General features: G+C 44.2%; 1 protein-coding gene across 1 annotated transcript in view; it reads right to left on the bottom strand.

Moving 5' to 3' along the window:
• Nucleotides 1-13,187, bottom strand: part of COL4A5 (collagen type IV alpha 5 chain) — a 140,198-nt gene that overhangs the window by 37,535 nt on the left and 89,476 nt on the right. The window contains exons 23-30 of the mRNA XM_054038885.1: nt 13,052-13,122; nt 12,638-12,829; nt 11,908-12,076; nt 11,129-11,221; nt 10,938-11,042; nt 10,172-10,269; nt 8,849-8,999; nt 4,866-4,979 (exon numbers count right to left, since the gene is read on the bottom strand). Of these exons, the coding sequence (XP_053894860.1) occupies nt 4,866-4,979; nt 8,849-8,999; nt 10,172-10,269; nt 10,938-11,042; nt 11,129-11,221; nt 11,908-12,076; nt 12,638-12,829; nt 13,052-13,122 (993 nt within the window). The remainder of the gene's footprint in view (nt 1-4,865; nt 4,980-8,848; nt 9,000-10,171; nt 10,270-10,937; nt 11,043-11,128; nt 11,222-11,907; nt 12,077-12,637; nt 12,830-13,051; nt 13,123-13,187) is intronic.

Below are 13,187 nucleotides of genomic sequence, written 5' to 3'. Positions count from 1 at the left end.
ACCTAGCAAGCTTTTGGAAATGGTCCAAGATCTCCTCTCAAACCATCTTTTCACACTGCCTGCACCAACACAGCCATTTGATGCTGGCCTGTTCATCTCACTGACACGTGTGCGTGTCCTACTGGGTGGTTGATAGTTTGCTGTTCAGCACCATCTGTCTGGAGATCCCTCCAAAAGGGATTTTTCAAAGATGCTTCCACTTTATAAAGAAAAACGGAATCCCTTATTGGGAATGCTTAGCTGCCTATTGCTGTTGCAGACTGTTACTATATTGATGGCTCTTTATAAAGCTCCTGGAGAGCTTAGTAAGATGTGGTGCTACATGAATTATTTTTCTGTTGTGTATTATAGTATATAAAATAATATTTTCCCCATTGTCTCAAGTTTGTTTGAAGACAATACCATGCACTAGTTAGGAGCCCCTTCTGTAATCTCTCTTATGGAGATTATTTTGACACATTCAGTGTCAGGAACAATAAAGAATAAGTAGTGTAGGACAGCCCAATGCTGCAGCAGATAGTGCTTTGCGCTGCCCACTGTAAGAACAAAGATTCAAGAGTGATTTAGAAACTCTCACTCTACAGCAGGGGTCTCAAAGTCCCAGCCCGCAGGCCATCTGCAGCCCGAGAACCTCCCCAATGTACCGCGGGGCTCCAGCAATTTGGGGGTCTCTCCCTTGGCTCCGCCTGCCGGCCCTGGGTGCTGCTCCCCGGGCGATTTAAAACGGCCTGGGACCCTGCCCATCACCGGCAGTGCAGCGTAGCTGAGCGGCTTCTTGCGCGCTCACTCCATGTGTCTGCCGGCCCCTCCCTGCGGCCCCGGGGCGGGGCTGTGCCTCCACACACTACCCCGGCCCCGAGTGCCCCTGCAGCCAATGGGAAGCTGCGGGGGCGGTGCCTGGAGGCAGCCATGCATGGAGGCCCAGATAAGTGCCGCACCCCCTGATCCCCTCCCAGAGCCTGTACCCCCACGCCCTCCCCACATATCCTCTCCCACCACCAAACTCCCTCCCAGAGCCTGCAATTCCTCCCCTTTCCCACACCCTCCCAGCCCCCAAACTCCCTCCCAGAGCCTACACCCCCTTCCCATACATCCTTCCTGCCCACAAACTCCCTCCCAGAGCCTGCACCCCCTCCCTCTGCACCCCCTCCCAGAGCCTGCAACCCCACCCCCTCCTCCTGCATCCCTCCCCACACACCCCTCCCACCCCCAAACTCCCTCCCAGAGACTGCACCCTTCCCCCCTCCTCTGTCCCAGAGCCTGCAACCCCACCCACTCCTCCTGCACCCCACCCTTTGCCCCAGCCCAGAGCCTGCACCCAGCACCCAAACTCCCTCCCAGAGCCATAGGCAGGTGGGGGGCAGAGTTTGGAGGGGCAGGTTCTGGGCGGCATGAGTGACATTAATGGCCCGCTGGGAGGATTTGAGGACTGGCACTGGCCTTAAGGTAAACTGAGTTTGAGACTCCTGCTCTACAGACTAGAGGTAAATCAGGCATCTTCAACTCACAAAGAAAAATGTGCCTATCTGCTTGCACTGGTCAATTACTCTTTGGTTCCTACCATAACAAACATAATAAATTATATAAATATATATAATAAATTATATAAATATATAATAAATGAGAGTGTTGTGAGTGGAATTGTTCCCCTGGTAGGGGAAAAACAAAGCCCCAGAAGGTATGGCTCATGCTCCAGTGTCTATGGGGACTCCATCAGCAAACAAAATAAACTATGAAGGTAGTATATAACCTGGTAAAAGGACAAATACTTTCAATATTTCTTGATAGGTGAACATGGAGTAAAATCAACATGTCTTTGAATCTGTGATAACATTCCCATTTGGTTATCTCTTCTGCTTCTCAAATGTGTTTGACTGGATCAGAATTGTAGTAAAATATGCTACGGAATAAACACTGGAGTAGCTCGTTTTGTAAAAACAAAATATACAGACACTGCAAACTGTTTGAATAAATGGTGGTGCATAGAAAAGAAAATCTGAACAAAGAAATACTTAAGATTGTTCCAATTGCCCTGAAAAACAGAATCCCAAGAAAGTTAATCTACTATAATGAAAAGGAGTAGTCTATTCTGACTCAGTGGGAAACAGGAATGAGTGATGGGGGAGGCAACATGCACACTGCACCAGACAAGTAGCAGCACCTATCGCAGGGGTCAGCAACCTTTGAGAAGTGGCGTGCCAAGTCTTCAGTAATTTAAGGTTTCGCGTGCCAAAATAAATTTTACATTTACAGGGGCCCCCCAACAGAACCCTACACCGGCAGCTGGCTGAGCGGAGCAGGCGGACCGAACCCTCAGACCGGCGGCGGGCTGAGCGGCTCAGCCCGCTACTGGTCTGGAGTTCCGGCCGCCGGCTCCTGCCAGCCGGGGTCCTGGCCGTCGCTCCTGCTGAACTCGCTGCCGGCCTAGGATTCCGTTCATCCAGGCAGGCAGGGGGCTGAGCGGGGCCAGCGGACGGGACCCCGGCTGGCAGCAGCGGGCCAGTAAAAATTGGCTTGTGTGCCGCGGGTTGCCGACCCCTAGCCTATAGGATTAAAGTAGGTGGTTTACTTAAAGCCTCAGTCATGCACTACGTTTCATGCACTACATTTCAATGTTGTCATGCTGTTAGTAGCCACAGTGATCTTTAACACAGATCTACAATGAAAAATTAGCCATACCGATCCATTGAGACAGGTATATGTGTTTTACTTGGGAAAAGAAAAGCTTTGTGGTCTAAGAGGTAATCAGCAACCACATGGAGTCAAACTCTGCCTAGCACCTGGAAACAGGTATAATGGACACCCAAAGACACACCTTTCACACACTTAAAAAGCAGTGTTGCTCTGTGTGTCTAACAACCCCCCTACTACAGCCAGGCATAGTCTGTGCCATGGGGGCATGTAGAGAGGTCACTGATAGGTCAGGGAGCCAATACATAGGTCATTCAGATCACTTCCATCCCCAACACCGGGCACTGAAACCAGGTTGCAGGCAGAGGACCTGCAGATCAGCTTCTCTATGTGAGCAAGGTGCGTAAGCATATGCCAGACTTTAAGCATATGAGCAATCCCTTTAAAGTCAGTGGGACTATTGAAACACTTAAAGCTAGGTATATGTTCAGGTACCTCTGCCCCTTGCTCCTCTGCTGGCCATGGGTTTTCTGCCATGCACTATCTATAATGCCAGCCCAAATTTTGGCTCTTCACTTAGGGTGGCTATCACTAAAACAAATCAGAAGTTTAGGATAGTGGTCATGCAGTAGCAGTATCTAGACGTGTACAGCAAAGACTAGGTATATTTTTAAAACATTTCAGCATTAACATAAAGTTGTTCTCTAGTTCATACAGCACATTCTCACTATGGTAATTGCTGTGCATTTGCAGTCACAGGGTTAGAGAAGTGGAAATCCCATTCAGTGAAAGTAATGTAGAAAAACCGCTCTCAAAAATAAAATACTTTGTGAACAGAAATGTAATCCCCTTCTCCCTCCCCCACCGCCCCGTATATAGTGTTGGAACTAGGAAATCTTTTTATAAAAATTAAGTAATTTTAAATACAAGATTACCAAAACGCCCTTTGCTAGAGACATGCTCCCCATTAGTACTATGGGCAGACTCCTAGTTTGGTAATTTAACCTGGACCCAACAAGGAGTCCCAGAACTTCCCAACTTTGCTTAATGAAGAGCATGATGGAAATGGCTGTCCTGGAAGTCACAAACTATCATTAACTGAATTAAAATGAACAATGTTTTTTTCCAGTTGTGCATTTATAAATTGAATGTATATGACCCTTTCTTCTGGTAGTTTCTTGTTCATACAATAGACTAATAGTGCTTGCAGTGTTCTTTTTCTACCTGATGCAGAAATGGACCAACCATTCTGAAATACCTAGGATCAAAGCCATTTTTCAGCTGATTTAGGCCATACTTCAATGCCTATTGAAGTGAATGGAAAGACTTCCCACTGACTTCAGTTGGCACTGGATCACGCTCTGAATGTCTACCTATGGACTTTAATGGAAGTAGTATGAGGAACAGTATTGTTACATAGGGTCTTTTTTTTGTTTGTTTGCTTCTGGTCAAGGCACAAAATGTCAAATTTATAAATGTTGGATCACAATAAAATTGAAGTTATTTAAAAATGGGTCTTGCCAACTGAATATAAAGTGTCAAGTTGGTTAAACTGCTTCAATAGTAAAGGATTGTCTTGATACTTAATCATATAGGTCAATTTATTTCACTTAAGGGTCATGAAATAATTTCCAGTACATAATCTGTGCACACTTGAGTAACAAAGACATTATTTTGGTTGGCAGAATAATGTAACCTTAAGGTCAATAAAAGTACCACATTTTCAATATTATGTTGGCTCTGAGAGAACTATTTCCTTTAACATTATGGGCCTGATCCTGTGAGGTGCAGAGCACCCTCAACAGCAACCATTGACTTCAATACCAATTGACAGCACACTGTATCTCCAGAATTGGGTATCACGTAATTTGTCTTTTTAAAGACAGCATAGCATTGAAGGCATATTATCTACCCTCTCAATAACCCAGAAGTGCTAGATTAACATGCCACTCCCCTCTGCCAAGGACAGGAGCTTCTTAGGCTGCATTAACGAACGTAAAGGGCCAAATTTTTCCCAGTTGTCCATCACTGTGCAACCCCCAGTGCCTTCTGTGGGTTTGCATGGGACAGAATATAAAGGCAGAACTTGGCCCATGTTCTGTCCAAACTGAGAGTCATGAAGTCTCCGGCCCTCCTTTCCTATTTGTTGTTCACTGGCACTTTTGTACACACCCTGAGCTGGTGTGCCTAACATGTCAGCAATAACTCCAAAGTTATAATCACTCAACTCTTACCTGGTGGGCCCACAGGTCCTGGAGGGCCAGGTTGTCCCGATGGACCTTGACCACCAATTCCTGGGAACCCTGGGGGTCCCACTAACCCAGGTGGTCCGCTTGGTCCAGGGTCACCTTAAAGGAAATTCTAATTTAGTTCAACAGTGAGGAATCTCAGGGTTTTCACATTCATTTTCAGAAGTCATCTATGAAGTGTCTACACATTGTTCACTGGAATTTGGTCCCTGCACACATGCAAGTGGAAGTTAGGTGTGCAAATACCCACTGTCCATGTAATTTCAGAGGCCACTTTTGAACGATGGTCCAAAGACGTGTTACTGTGCCATAGTACACTAGTCTATATACCTGTTCACAAATACCTTTGCTATACACCAAACCAGAGATATATTGCAATACAGTGCAGACAATTGCTAATGCCAGAAGTTCATAAATAATTAAAGTAGCTTACGTGAGAATAAAATGAATCAAATTGGTAAATGTAAGGTAAGAATGGCTGCCCTGGGTCATATCAATGGTCCATCTAGCTCAGTATCCTGTTTCTGACAGTGGCCAGTGACAGATGCTTCAGAGGAAATGAATAGAACAGGGCAATTTTGAGGGATCCATCCCGTCATCCGGTTCTAGCTTCTGTCAGTTGGAGGTTTAGGGACACCCAAAGCATGGGGTTGCATGCTTGATCATCTTGGCTAATAGCCAGTGATGGACTTATGCTCCATGAACTTATCAAATTCTTTTTTGAACCCAGTTATACTTTTGGCCTTCACAACATCCCACGCCAACAAGTTCAAGGATTAATTGTGCACTGTATGAAGTACTTCCTTATGTTTGTTTTAAACCTGCTGCCTATTAATTTTGTTGGGTGACCCCTATTCTTGTGCTATGAGAAGCGGTAAATAACACTTCTCCATTCACTTTCTCCATAGCTTTCATGATTTTATAGACATCTATCATATTTGCTCTTCATTATCTCTTTTCTAAGCTCAACAGTGCCAGTCTTTTTAATCTCTCCTTGCACAGAAACTGTTCTATACCTCTAACCATTTTTATTGCCCTTCTCTGTACCTTTTCCAATTCTAATATATCTTTTTTGTGATGCACACAGCATTCAAGGTGTGGGTGTACCATGGATTTATATAGTGACATCATGATATTTTCTGTCTTATTATCTATTCCTTTCCTAACGGTTCCTAACATTGTTAGCTTTTTTTTTTTTAACTGCCACTGCACATTGAGTGGATGTTTTCAAGTGCTTTGTAGGATAGGGTTAAATTTCAAAATGATCTGGACAAACTGGAGAAATGGTCTGAAGTAAACAGAATGAAATTCAACAAGGACAAATGGAAAGTACTCCACTTAGGAAGGAATAATCAGTTGCACACATACAAAATGGGAAACGACTGCTTAGGAAGGAGTACTGTGGAAAAGAATCTGGGGATCATAGTGGATCACAAACTAACTACAAGTCAACAGTGTAATACTATTGGGAAAAAAAAAAAGCAAGCATCATTCTGGGATCTATTAGCAGGAGTATTGTAAGCAAGACACAAGAAGTAATTCTTCCGCTCTACTCCACACTGATTAGGCCTCAACTGGGGTATTGTGTCCAATTCTGGGTGCCACATTTCAGGAAGGATGTGGATAAATTGGAGAAAGTCCAGAGAAGAGCAACAAAAATGATTAAAGGTCTAGAAAGCATGATCTATGAGGGAAGATTGAAAAAATTGGGTTTGTTTAGTCTGGAGAAGAGAAGACTAATGGGGGACATGATAATAGTTTTCAAGTACACAAAACATTGTTACAAGGAAGAGGGAGAAAAATTATTCTCCTTAACCTCTGAGGATAGGACAAGAAACAGTGGGCTTAAATTGCAGCAAGGTTGGACATTAGGAAAAACTTTCTGTCAGGGTGGTTAAGCACTGGAATAAATTGCCTAGGGAGGTTGTAGAATCTCCATCATTGGAGATTTTAAGAGCTGGTTAGACAAACACCTGTCAGGGATGGTGCAGAATAGATAATACTTAGTCCTGCAGGGGACTGGACTAGAGACCTCTTGAGGTCCCTTCCAGTACTCTGATTCTATGATGACTCTACAATCTCTTTCTTGAGTGCTAACAGCTAATTTAGCCCCCATCATTTTATATGTGTAATTGGGATTATTTTTCCAATATGCATTACTTTGCCCCATCAACAATAAATTTCATCTGTCATTTTCTTGCCCAGACACCTAGTTCTGTGAGATCTCTTTGCAACTCTTCACAGTGAGTGTTGGACTTATCTTGAGTAATTTTATATTTGTATGTGAATTTTGCCACCTCCTGTGTACCCCTTTATCCAGATCGTTTATAAATATGCTGAACAGCACAGATCCTTGAGAGACCCCACTATTGAACTCTCTCCATTGTGAAAACTGACCATTTATTCCTATCCTTTGCTTCCTGTCTTTTAACCAGTTACAGATCCATGAGAGGACCCTCGCTTTTATCCTATGACTGCTTACTTTTCTTAAGAGTCTTTGGTGAGGGACTTTGTCAAAGGCTTTCTGAAAGGCCAAGCACACTACACCAACTGGATCACACTTGTCTACATGCTTGTTGATATACTCAAAGAATTCAAATAGATTGGAGAGACGTGATTTTCCCTTTACAAAAACCATGTTGACTCTTCCCCAGCAGATAATGTTTATCTATCTGTCTGATAATTCTGTTCTATATTATAGTTTCAGCCAAATTGTCTGATACTGAAGTTAGGCTTACCGGCCTGTAATTGCTGGGATCACCTCTGGAGCCTTTTTAAACAATAAGCATTACATTAGCTACCCTCCTGTCATCTGGCACACAAGCTGATTTAAGCGATAGGTTACACATCACAGTTAGTAGTTCTGCAATTTCCTTCAGAACTCTTGGAAGAATACCTCAGGTCCAGGTGACTTATTACTGTTTATTTTATCAGTTTGTTCCAAAACTCCTTTACAGACACTTCAATCTGGGAGAGTGCCTCAGATTTGTCACCTAAAAAGAATTGCTTGGGTGTGGAGATGTCACCCATATCTTCTGCAGCGAAGACCAATGCAAAGAATTCATTTTGTTTCTCCTTGTCTTCTCTGAGTGCTCCTTTAGCACCTCGATTGTTCAGTGGCCCCACTGATTGTTTGGCTGGCTTCCTGCTTCTGATTACTTACATTTTTTTTGCTCTGTTAGTTTGTGTGTCCTTAGCAAGTTGCTCTTCAAATTCTTTCTTGACCTGCCTACTTATACTTTTACAGCTGACTTGCCAGAGTGTATGCTCCTTTCTATTTTCCTCACTGGGATTTGACTTCCAATTTTTAAAGGATGCATTTTTGCCACTAATCACCTCTTTTACTCTGCTGTTTAGCCATGTGGCATTTTTTGGTCCTCCTACTGTTGTTTTTTTTTTTAAAACTTTCGATATACATTTAGTTTGAGCCTCTATTATGGCATTTTGAAATAGCTCCACACCGTTTTCAGGCATTTCAACCCGTGACTGTTCCTTTTAATGTCCATTTAACTAGCTTCCTCATTTTTGTGTAGTTTCCCTTTTGACTTTAAATGCCTACTGTGGTAGGTAAACAAGTGGCTCCATTTAAGTATGGCATCCTCACCAGTTGGGATTTGTCTCTGTCAGCTAGAGGCCAGATTTTCAAACATACAAAAATATGCATGCACTTCGGTCTGCCTGGGGACACAAACCTCAGTTTGCCACGTGCATTTAGACAGGCACAGTCCATATGCATACCAAGAGGCTTTGCACTTTGGAAAAACCAGCCCCAATGTAAGCAGTCTCAGGGCCAGATTTTTAAAGGTATTTAAGTGCCTAACTCCCACTGAAATAATTACAGTGGGAATTAGGCACCTAAATACTTTTAAAAATCTGGCCCTAAGTAACTGTCACACAATAACAGGCTGATTTTCAGTGATTAAGAGTCATATAGTGTTCAACAGAAGATAATGGAGGGTTCTCTATACCTTTTGGCCCAGGAGTTCCATCTGAACCTGACCGCCCTGGCAAACCAGGGTTTCCTGGGAAGCCAGGATCACCTTTCAGTCCCTGAGCTCCTTTAAAACCCGGTGGCCCTGGTGGCCCAGGTGGTCCCGGGACACCAAATCCAGGGTCCCCCTATGATGTAAGGAAAAAAGAAATGGGTTTTGCAGGTTAGCTCTTTCTGATAACGTTTAAAGTAGCAAAGGGGAAAAACATTCCCCCCTCCCCTCCAGCCCCCCAAAAGCCATGAGGTTAAAAAAAAAAAAAAAGCCTCCCAAAATATTTACAGCCACACAGCTCAGGCAAATCATTCTGGGAAAGATTAGGCAACATTAGTCACCTGACAGAAAAGGGGGATTTCTGATATTACAGCAAAATCCATGTCACTCATCTAGTAACAGAACATACTCCTGGAGGGATACACTCCAATCCTCCAACACCATACAAACACGACCAGCCTCTGGGGGGAGTGCGCAATAAGGAGGGAAGGGCCACCTGGCATGGACGGTGTGGAGGGCCAGTTCACATCACACCTAGAGGCTACAGGAACGGCTCTAGTACTGCAGCTATAAAGTGTCCAGGAAGGGAAAGGATAAAACGGGGCACCCCTCAGGAAACATGGCCTGAATCATACCCGAAGTTCTTTTCTTAGGGTCAGGGGATCCTTCTTGTACAAGCCCTTGGTTGGGAGTGTAGCCACCCTGACTGCAGTCTCATGAAACAAATCTATTAAGCTTTGTTGGCCCCTAGCTGCTAGAGTAACTGGTAGCAGAACACCATTTGCTGTGCTCATGAAGGACCATTTTTGTTGATTAGCTAGTGTCTTCACTCAAATTCGGAAGAGCCTTAAGGGATTAAATGAAAGTATCTCCCTACTTTTCTGCTGCATCCATTCCAGGGGTAGGGACAAATGCTGGTGGGTAGGAAGAAGGGACACGTTTTCAGTAAAATTGACCATTCCATTCCCACCCCATCACCAGTTTAAGGTGGACAGCTACACAGAGCATCCTATCCGAGCCTGCCCTATGACGTTCAACTCTGGTCCTACACATCAGGAGACTCTGCACTGTAGGTGTTACAGCAGACTCTGCAAGGCAATGCAGCTGGACACACAGCACTGGGGACAGCAGCTACTGACTAAGAAAAGATAAATGACTTGATAGGTCCTTTGACTTGAGAGAGGTGAGGGCTGCTTACAGATGCAGACCTCTCCCAACCAAAGAAGAGACTTTACAATGGCACAGTTGAAGAGACAAACTTCAATCTTAAACCACAGCCCATTAGCAGAGAGATTGATATTTTCAGACCTTTTGTCCTGGGAAACCAGATTGTCCTGGTGGCCCTTCGAGCCCTGGTCGTCCAGGGGCTCCTGGTGCTCCTGGGGGGCCAGCCATTCCTGGGAAACCTACAACCCAACAAGGACGTTAGGATAAGAACTGACGTAAGGCAACAAACAAGTGTCAGTACATTTCAGGAAGATTTGGCAGCCATTGTGTAAGTGTTCTTTTAAAAGAGGCCTTTTAGATCTGGTTGGCTCAAAATGCACTATTGCACCAAAGCACCCCAGTTCAGTTTAGACAGCTATGTGCATAATGCATTGTATATCAATCTGGACCACTACATCACTGTCCTAGGATACCTCTCAAATCACCCCTTCTTATGAAGGATGTTCCTCATTTTAAGTATTCTCATTGTGGCAGCAAATTATTTACATCAGAAACATGGAATCAGGCGACTGATTGTGGAGATTATGTTATTTATGCTATATACTGCTTGAACTGTCTTCTTCTGCAATGTCTAAAATCTCTTCTGTTTGGTTTTAACCCCAAGGATGGTTGAAAAGCCTAAGCTTCCACAAAAGTGCAGGAGAACAGACATGAAGGACCACAGCTAAATTGAGGTTTTCCAGTGCTTTTAACAGTGGCATACAACATAGGTAGGCATTTTTAAAGACTTTGGAGCTTTAAGAATGCAACTACCCGCACAAGCTAAGAAAAAAAGATTAAACCTGAAAAATGACACTGCCCAAAGCCAGTATAATTCACTCCTCCAAAGATGTGGTAGCAAGTATACCTTTTAGGCCTGGTGGGCCTGGAAGTCCAATGCCAGGTATACCTGGATCACCCTTAGGACCTGAGATGCCTGGCAAGCCAGGCTGACCTGGCAGACCAGGATCACCTGCAGAAGAAAATCATTTTTAATTAGCAAAAGCTAGTCAGGGTGAAAACTCAGAGGGTTACCTGGAAGTCTAGTTATGCTCTTACCTGGAAGTCCTACTTCACCATTTCTTCCTGGAGGTCCAGGGGAGCCTGGAACTCCTGGTTCTGTAATAGTTTCGCCAGGTTCACCTTTCGGACCTAAGAGTGGATAGGATACAGACACATCATTCTACAGTGTACAGATTCTATACATAAGGAGAGAGATCCTTAGTCATCTACACATAGATGGGGTAGATTCAACACTGTTACTCCAATTTTACACTGTTGCAATAGCACTGAAATCAGTGAATCAGGTCCAATCTAAATACAAGTGTCGTTTTTCTGACCTTATACCAAAAGTTAAACACTCACGTTCTCTTGAAGACTTTTCTCTTTCAGACTTCACCTTACTGAGCCCCACTGTGCCCCATTTCACAGGCTCAGAAGCATTTCTTGCCATATGTGAATTATAAATTGTTCTTCAAAGAAGTCATGAAGTCTGACATTTCTAAGCACCCTGCTGGTGATCATCATCTTAATAAAAAGTTACATCATTTACCACAGCATGGGGTTTAGCAGGGTGCATTTAGACTGCAGAGGTAGTTCCAGTTTTACAGCAAGTTGGTTTACAGTCTTTGGACTTCAGTACTGTTGAAGAGAGGGCAATTTGTGACAACCTCGTGGCTACTGGCAGGGAAGCTCACAAATGCCAGGATTAATTACTGCGTTCAGGTACAATTTTAAAAGCCTTCATGCTTGTCCCTGCCCAATGATCTGAAAGCTGTGCTGAGCCAAATGGGTACAACTTGCTGTTATTGCTCAGTAACATATGAAAATACACCCACCTGGAACTCCTGGGGGACCTGGACGACCCGATACACCTTGAATGCCTTTTTCACCTTGAGGCCCTTGTGGGCCAAAACCAGGAGGTCCCATAGGTCCTCTGTCTCCAGGAAGACCTGGCACTCCTGGATCACCCGGAGGTCCCATTCCTCCTTTGAAAGCAACACCACCCTGAACGGGGGGGGGGGGGGGGGGGGGGGAGAGCAATCATTTGCTTTAGAACAGATTTAAGAGTTTAGTTTTAAAGCTAGTGAAACAATTATTTTTGTTTAGAATTTCTGTGTTAATTATTATTCCTCCCAACCCCAGGCCGGTAGCTGTCTGGCATGTTATCATCATGCTGGAGACCAGGTTCGACTCTTGGTCCTTGTATCTTGCTACCCCAGCTGCAGGTTAATGAAGTGCCATGTGGGAAGGACAGTGAGCATTGGCACTGTATATTGTTCAACAGCAGTCCCGCTACTCATTTAGAAAGAGGGACTGACAGATAAGCAATGGCGACCCATTCTGCCACCCTCATGCAGCACAAAGCAGAGCCGGAAAGGGAAAGGGCAAAAATAGAATAACTGTCAGGGCTGAGGATGGGCAGCTTTTACACCAGACAGATTATTTCATTAAGCCAAACTTACGCTTAGGGGAAAGTGGATTTTCACATCCCCTTCTCTGTACTTTTCTGAATGCATTCACAACATTCCTAAGACCTTGTTCATCCATGTATAAAACCCAACTTACAGGTTCCCCCTTGGGTCCAGGAAGACCTGGCAGTCCTTCTCGTCCAGGAGAGCCATCTATGCCAGGAAGACCAGGAGATCCTGGGAAACCAGTGTCCCCTTTGTCACCTTTCAGTCCTGGGAAAGCTAGGCTATCCCCGGGGTCCCCTTTAGAACCAGGAAGCCCAGGGGCACCTGGAGGTCCTGGAAATCCCTAAGGAAAGAAAAGTAAGCATTTTAGATTTTTCCTCTATCTCCTTGCTGAATGCTGCAATTTTATGACAATAGGTTCATAGTAATTAGAGATGGAAAAGGACTGTTGAATAGGAATTTTTCCCTGTGCAAATGAAAGGACATGTAGTTAATAGTAAATTGATATTATGCTTAAGATAAATTAGATTCAATTCCCCCCATGAAACATACTAACAACACTTACTGGTGGCCCGACCAGCCCGGTTAAGCCAGTTAGCCCTTTTTCACCTTTTGGTCCTGGGAAACCAGGAGACCCTGATTAAATAAAAGAATGCAAGATTTAGGCATTGGGAATATCTGGCACTTAGTTTGACGTACAT

This window comes from Malaclemys terrapin, chromosome 9 (genome assembly GCF_027887155.1).
Source record: "Malaclemys terrapin pileata isolate rMalTer1 chromosome 9, rMalTer1.hap1, whole genome shotgun sequence".
In the NCBI taxonomy this organism is placed as follows: Eukaryota; Metazoa; Chordata; order Testudines; family Emydidae; genus Malaclemys; species Malaclemys terrapin.
The sequence above is the reverse complement of the archived record's forward strand: the minus strand, read 5'-3'. Positions and strand labels throughout refer to the sequence as shown.